Source organism: Paramisgurnus dabryanus, chromosome 15, assembly GCF_030506205.2.
Source record: "Paramisgurnus dabryanus chromosome 15, PD_genome_1.1, whole genome shotgun sequence".
NCBI classification, from domain to species: domain Eukaryota; kingdom Metazoa; phylum Chordata; class Actinopteri; order Cypriniformes; family Cobitidae; genus Paramisgurnus; species Paramisgurnus dabryanus.
In genome coordinates, this window is record NC_133351.1 from 21,533,115 (window position 1) to 21,540,268 (window position 7,154).

The 7,154-nt window shown below is 35.8% G+C and overlaps 1 protein-coding gene across 1 annotated transcript; it reads right to left on the reverse strand.

Annotated features, from left to right (window-relative positions):
* Window positions 1-149: 149 nt before the first annotated feature.
* On the reverse strand, window positions 150-4,998 carry hao2 (hydroxyacid oxidase 2 (long chain)). Its single transcript, XM_065292756.2, has 8 exons — window positions 4,866-4,998; window positions 4,349-4,501; window positions 4,085-4,236; window positions 2,362-2,645; window positions 2,064-2,285; window positions 1,823-1,981; window positions 1,593-1,662; window positions 150-1,482 (listed from the first exon to the last, which is right to left on the reverse strand). The coding sequence occupies exons 2-8, from the start codon at window positions 4,477-4,479 to the stop codon at window positions 1,427-1,429; spliced, it is 1,074 nt and encodes a 357-aa protein (XP_065148828.2). The 5' UTR covers window positions 4,480-4,501; window positions 4,866-4,998; the 3' UTR covers window positions 150-1,426.
* Between the last annotated feature and the right edge of the window lie 2,156 nt (window positions 4,999-7,154).

The window sequence follows — 7,154 nt, forward strand, 5'->3', positions numbered from 1 at the left end:
GAGGAGAACCCATAGAGAAGAAAGGAAGCCTAAAATCAGATTTACTTTTTTGAAGTATTATACTTTTCATTTAGTGCCTGAATTGTTTCTTATCATTCGTTCAGGACTGCAAAAGTTGTACACACTATAAAAATAACAAGAGACAAATGTAATAATCACAAAATATGAAATTTTAATTGCTTTAAATGAAACCTGTCTATGCACATGTGGCCACATACACAAGAAACCATCAAAACCACCCCGATAAGAAACTTTCACTTTTATTACCTGTTTTGACAGATCTATTAGTCTGTCCTATATAAATGTATAGGCCATTTGGAGCTGAAACTAGTGCTTTATCAGACCTGTACTGTACCTTGCTTCCCAGCAAGCAATTTGGGCTAAAACCAGGCTAAATTTGGGCTGTCAGTGAAAATCTAATAGACGTCTACCATAGCCCAAGAATAGACGATCTGTATAAGTATAAGTATAAGTTTAAAACAAATGAAAGCAAACACCTTGAACACCTGTTGACTTTGCCTATGTTGGAATATCATACATCTTCAAGTTATTTTGGCAAAAATGGCATGTAACCAAATTCAAGGCTATTTAGGGTAGAAGTGGGTTACTCATAGCCGGTCTATATTGGGTCTATAGTTAGCCGTCATTTCAACGTCTTGGTTTTTGCTTGCTGGGTTATGATCAGCTTATTTATGTAAGGGATAATGTATAGACAAATGGTTGTTATCGCAGAAATAAGCCCTGACAGAGTGATCAGGTCTTGTATTCATGATAACAACTGGCTACCTGTACATTATCATGCTTATTACATGGCTATTTACCTCATAAGTAAGGTAAGGATCATTAAATATTTATTTGAAATATTTTATTAGCTAATTTTTAACAAATGCAGACCTCTGCAAGGAAAACCAGTTTATTCGGTTTTAAAAAGTTTCAAATGTCACAAACACACTATTTGGTTTAATCATTTGTAAATATAGTGTCATACATGTTATTAAAATGCATATTTATATAACATTTTTGTGTAATATTAGACTGTACCTGTCAAAATGATTTGCAGCAACCGTTGTTATTCATCTGGGAATAACAAACCTGCAAATTTCACGACTCGCCAATCAGAATCAAGCATTCCAACGAGCCATCTAATAACAGGCTATAACAGTATTCACATAAGCAAAAATGCAATTCAAATGATTTATTTTTGAGATTGATCAGATGATCAGTTTAATTTGCAAAGTAAGTTAGTGCTTGCTGATTTAAAAAACACGGTAGTAAGTGATACAGTACCGCCAATCCACTGTGAACATTTGCTAAATGTGACTTACTTTAAAGCTACAGTGGTTTATTTACCGTATCTCTTTAAGAATACATTATGACATGTTAGATTGTAGTGTTTTGCAGCCTGAACTACAGTTTTTGTTCCTATTCAAAGTCTGGAGAACTGAATGAGGCTCCTGTTGATCTCAGCAACATTTCTGCAACCTAGAAAAATAAGAGGCGATTTGAGGTCAAGAGATGACTTGTTTGGCTTCAAAGCCTTGTTTATCTGTGTTCTTTTGATGTGTAGATGCTGTGGAGTATTGTAGACTTACCTGATAACGCCATGGATAAACGAAACTCATCATGTAACATCTGCAAGACCTCTTTCACTCCTTCTTCCCCCTGGCCAAAACAGATAAGATTCAGATAAATAAATTATGATCTAGTGTGAACCAACTATCATGCACATACTTTTTCAAGTAGTGAACTGATAAACATCATCAATCAGGTTTATAACCGAATGAGAATTTACATACAATAACATGCATTCCTGCACCGTTACCTTGTAAGCAAGGCCCCAGATTGCTGGTCTGCCAATAAACACACATCTTGCTCCCAAGGCCACAGCCTTCAGCACATCGCTGCCCGTGCGGATACCCCCGTCCATGTAGACCTCGACACGGCCCTGCACTGCCTCCACTATCTCAGGCAAACAATCTATCTGTGTGACACATAGGGCCATGACATAACAAAGTGGATGGTGCGTAATACATACTTTATCTAAACTTCAGACACTCCCATACCGTTGCAGGCCCTCCATCAAGTTGTCGGCCCCCATGATTCGACACGATTATGCCGTGGACCCCATGTCTCACAGCCAGCTCTGCATCTTCTCTTGTAAGGATGCCCTTGATTATTATAGGGAGCTTTGTTAGAGACTGGAGCCAGGTTACATCCTCCCAGCTGATAGACGGGTCTAATGTGTTGGCCGGAGTCCCGTATTCCTCGTGGCAGCCTTCGGTCATCTGTGAAGGAGTCAAGGAAATTCATACAAACATTCAAAGACCAAGTAGCACTCATACATGCAAACTGCAATCTTACCTGGAACATCCCATCAAAGTTTTTGACCTTCAAATGAGGTGGGAGTTTAAAATGGTTGCGGATGTCATTGCGGCGTTTACCAGTATAGGGCACATCCACTGTGAGCACCAAGGCCTTGTAACCGAGCCCTTCCACTCTGCGCACAATCTGCTCCGACAGCTTACGGTCTCTGTATAAGTAAAGCTGAAACCAGCGGTACCCGTTGGGTGCCGCGGCACAGATCTCCTCCACCGAGCATGTGGAGTATGTGCTTGTTATGTAGCAGGTGTTCACCGCTTCAGTGGCTGGGTAATGAGCAGAAAGATGGAAATACAGAAGTGAAACAATGTTTTATTTAAGCTTATTAGACAAAAGTAATAAAATAAACTCTTTCGTCAAGTATAACACGATGAAAGCTAAACAATTTTGTTGAGTGCAAACCACTCCATACAAAGTATAATTATTGTGTTTTGGTTAAGATATTCATATTCATCTTATGTTTTTTCCATTTCTGAGTTGGGTGTGTAAGTCATCAAATCCAACCTTATATTATTTTAATCACCGTCTTGTTACCTAAAACATAACACCATTTTGAAATATGTTACTAACTCTTAGTAACTGATAACTGTGATTGAAAAATGTTTACACAGCAGGGTTAGTTGTAACACAGTGTTACAACTAATTTAGATTAATCATATCTTTACACAATCAACACACAAATCTCTGCTACAAATAAACACTTAAAGTTTGTGTGGGATCTACCGTTGTTGTACAATAACACTGAAAGTGACAGGAGTGCAAACGTTACACCTTAGCCAAAGGGCTCATTGTAACAAACAGAGGGTTTGTTTTAACACCTGCTAGAAATTTTTTCTTCACCAAAGTATTCTGACATCAGAGAAGTTTGCTCCTTTTGTGGTTTTGAGAACTAAACGGTTTTCCATTTATTTTATTTGTGTAATTTAACTTGATTCAAGTGTCTCTATTTTCAGCTCTGTAAATATGACCCATAGCTTTACTATTAAAGACTTTATTTTCTACTATGAATATCCAAAAATGTTGTTTCTTAAAAATACTGTCCACAAACAAAAATGGCTTAAAGGTGGATAGTGTTTATACATCTGCCTATATTAGATAGATATCCACACATTCATCCATTTATAATCCTTCATCTACGCATATAAATCGTTTTTTTAAAGGCTGCAGAATTAAGTCAAAACAAATCACAATTGTGAGTTATTTCCCCTGATATTGTATAGTTATCATTTTGAAGAATATTGTATTTTCATTTCATTGTATTTTCATTTCTTTATTATTGTATACCTAAGGGGTTAATCTTATTCCAATTTCAAAAGACATAGTTTTAGTAATTTTGAGTACTATTTAAGACGAAGTATGCGAATTAGGACCCAGGGATAATTTTAAAACTACATAGATTTGTTCGACTTTAGCGCCAGGCACACCGATCGGCTCGTGACATCAAAGTCCCGCGAGAGTATTCCTTGAGCAGACTGCTCCGTATGGTTACAAATCTCTCTCGCGGTAATATGATGATAATACAGTCGAACACACCGGTATTACAGTAATTAATGTCAACAACGCCATCTAGTGGCCAACGTAGATGATAACCTTTTTTTTACTTGCACATTAAAGTTAACAAAGGAAAGAAAGTTAAGTTTCACAAAACACACTTATTTTGGATATTTCTGTGCTACGTTTTGGCTACTTTATGTCGTACTCTCACCTCTGGCAGTGGCTATTTCTCCCTCATACCACGCAAGGCAGTGAAAAGCCGTCGGTGCAATTCCCACAGGGAAGTTTATCTCCCTTCCCATCACCGTGGTCCTCGTGTCACTGACCGACACGTCCCGTAAAATCCGTGGCCTCAATCGGATCCTAAAAGAGATGAGAATTTTCGTATTACATTTTTAGTTACGGATTAAAAAAGAAACAGACAATGAATGAACCTATGTATCCTGCTATCGTGCTAACTTAAATGCATTGTTACCGTTTGTAAGCCAGCAGATTGTCATCTCTAGTGTGACACTCATCAGCTCCAGCCGCATAATAGTCCCATGTAGATTTAGAGAGATGCTGTTTGGCATACTCCTCAAAATCTGAGAGACAGACCATACTCATGTCTGCACAGCTGATTTCCACACTTGGGGAAAAAAGAACAATGGCAACATCCGTAAGTACTGCACGACATAACTTTCACCTGTTTTAAGAATACTATGAATTTTTTTTAAACTTAAGATTATACAGAAATTAACAAATATATACATGTTTTAAGAACAATATATTACGCTATAGTTAAAACTTCCTAAAAACACTGAAACGTTGTAACAAATTATATTACTTCCTAAACCAATAATAAACACCAATACTGGCATGCAAAAAATGTAAGCATCCCTTTCATGGTTTATGCAAATATATATAATAGTAATGCTTAATAGGCCAAATAAAAACTTAATAAATACTTATAGCTTTATAAATAACTCCAAACAAACAGATGTGTATTTTACCTTGGATGGCTTATACAAATGTAGGCGATAGAACTGTGGACTGTTTCAGTGCTGTCTTTTGTATGCTAGATGTTTGAGCAAACATTGATTAACAACAATACCTGAACCAGGACGATGGGAACACAAAAGTGGGCTGGAATTAACATTTAAACTTTTACTAACAACCTCTACTTACTTTTTAGTAGACACTACATTCACTTACTGAAATAACACCATGCAATCTACTGAACTGAAATTAATTTTCATACTAATATTTAATAAAAAAAAATAATGGTTTAAATGCTGTGCTTTTTATGCAGTACCATAAAGTTAATAATTAAAGTCACAAGAACAGATCCCTGACCTCTGGACTTCATAGATCAACTGTTTTCGAAAGTCTGTAATGTGTTGTACCTATATAATATATAATTCTGAAAAACCCTGAAACTGTTGTGTGTTAAAATACATATATTTCTGATAAACAGCATTGTCTCTATAATGTCCCAAGCCTTTGTAGCATGCTGCTTTGCGTTTGTGCAAGTGAACTTGTAAAACAGCAAGATTGACTCAGTGCATGATGTAACCTAGGGCTGACCACTGCTTTTTATTGTGCTGGAAATGTGCTGACTGGCCATACTGACCATAGCATACAGTAAAGCTCAGGTGCACATGCAATAGTGTGAAATACAGTAGCCTCCCTCTATGTGCTCTGTTTTATCTTAGTAAGATAGCTTAGTCCAGTGGCTCTACTACATTGTATCATTTAATGTTTTGTTGAATTCAAATTTTTTGAAATTTTTTATGTCATACATTTTCTGTGGGGGCCATGAAGAGATGCACCATACATAAGGGGGGCAACACGCCGAAAAAGTTTGAGAACCACTGGCTTAGTCTTTTAAGAGGAAGATTTTTGTGTTTAAAAGAAATTCACATTATGGTCAATACCTGGAAATACATTTACTTTTTAATTTTGTGGATGGAAAGGCATCTTTCAAATCTGTATATGCTCATCTAAAAAAGCTTTTAACCAATGGTTGTGGAAATATAGACAAACCAAAGGCTGGATTAAATTAACCTATTAATTAAAAATGAACAATTTCTGGGTCACATCTGAACATTTTCTAGGTTGGGTTTGTCCATATTTTACCCAACCGTAGGTTGAAACAACACATAATTTTTAAACATTGCAAAGACATGGCAGTGAATTCAGCAACCTAGCACAGTTTAATGTGTATATAATATATATATAATATATCATTTCTGTTGGTTAAAATAAAAACTCATATGAAATCAGTGTTCATATGACTCAAGCTTTCCTGCAGAAAGTACTGCAGAATGGATACAAGTGGATTTTACATCCCAAAAAAAGGAAAAAAAAAACTTTATCTTCAATGGCTTTCATGTGGGGTGGCCAAGCAATGTGTTCAAACAATAGCCTGAGCTGCATCTGCCCCTTTTCTGCCACCATTTAATTACAAACACTTAAGTCATCTAAGAGCTGACAGTTCAGGATGGTAATTAGGCTAAAGTAGATGTTATATGGAGTTATGTATTTGAACAAAAAAGCAATAGTGGATTTCTGGACTTAAGCAAATACTGTCGAGATGATTATGTTGGCCTACTAATTCATCAGACCTTTTAGCTTGCATCAAGACATTACTGAAGACGAACTGATGAGATCGTCAAAGTGTCCTTCAGAACTCCACCAACATGAAGGATCCTCTATTACAACAGTGACCACATTTATTTCATAAAAAATGTAAGAAGTTATTTATGATTATTAAACTTAAACATTTTATTAGGTTATGGCTTTTTTCATGTTGCTGTAGGTTGATGCAGGGTTCAAAGATAAGATAACCATGGATCGAAGAGAATTCTTTATCCCATATCTCACCTGTGCACTAAAATAGAAATATTTTTTGTACAATTTTTTAAATTTAGTTAAAATATGTGCTTTTAAAGGTAAAGGAGTGAAGTGTATTTATATAGAACCGAATGTAACACAACTACAACTTAAAAAACGTATACAAAAATGTGTTTTCATTTTATTAATTATTTATACAAAAAATAATTTCATTTTTTTATCTGATAGACTTTAGGAATATGTCAGACAGCAGTGGGAATTAAGATTTTGGTCAACTAGTAGTCTACCATGCAGAAGAATTTTGCAACAACAAACATTAAATAACAGGTTCCCAAGGGAAACAGTATAAAAATCCTTTAAAAAAACTATTATGTAAAATCACATCAGAATTCATAGCTACAGCTACAATAGCCTGCCTGATCCAGTGACATTGTTTCAATCATAAA

Excerpts from the sequence above, each read along its gene's own strand:
- hao2 (XM_065292756.2), bottom strand. The coding sequence starts at position 4,479 with ATGAGTATGGTCTGTCTCTCAGATTTTGAGGAGTATGCCAAACAGCAT. Across the intron at positions 1,663-1,822 it reads TCTGGGGCCTTGCTTACAAG|GGGGAAGAAGGAGTGAAAGA; the intron begins GTAACGGTGCAG and ends TGTTTTGGCCAG. Across the intron at positions 1,483-1,592 it reads TTTATCCATGGCGTTATCAG|GTTGCAGAAATGTTGCTGAG; the intron begins GTAAGTCTACAA and ends TTATTTTTCTAG.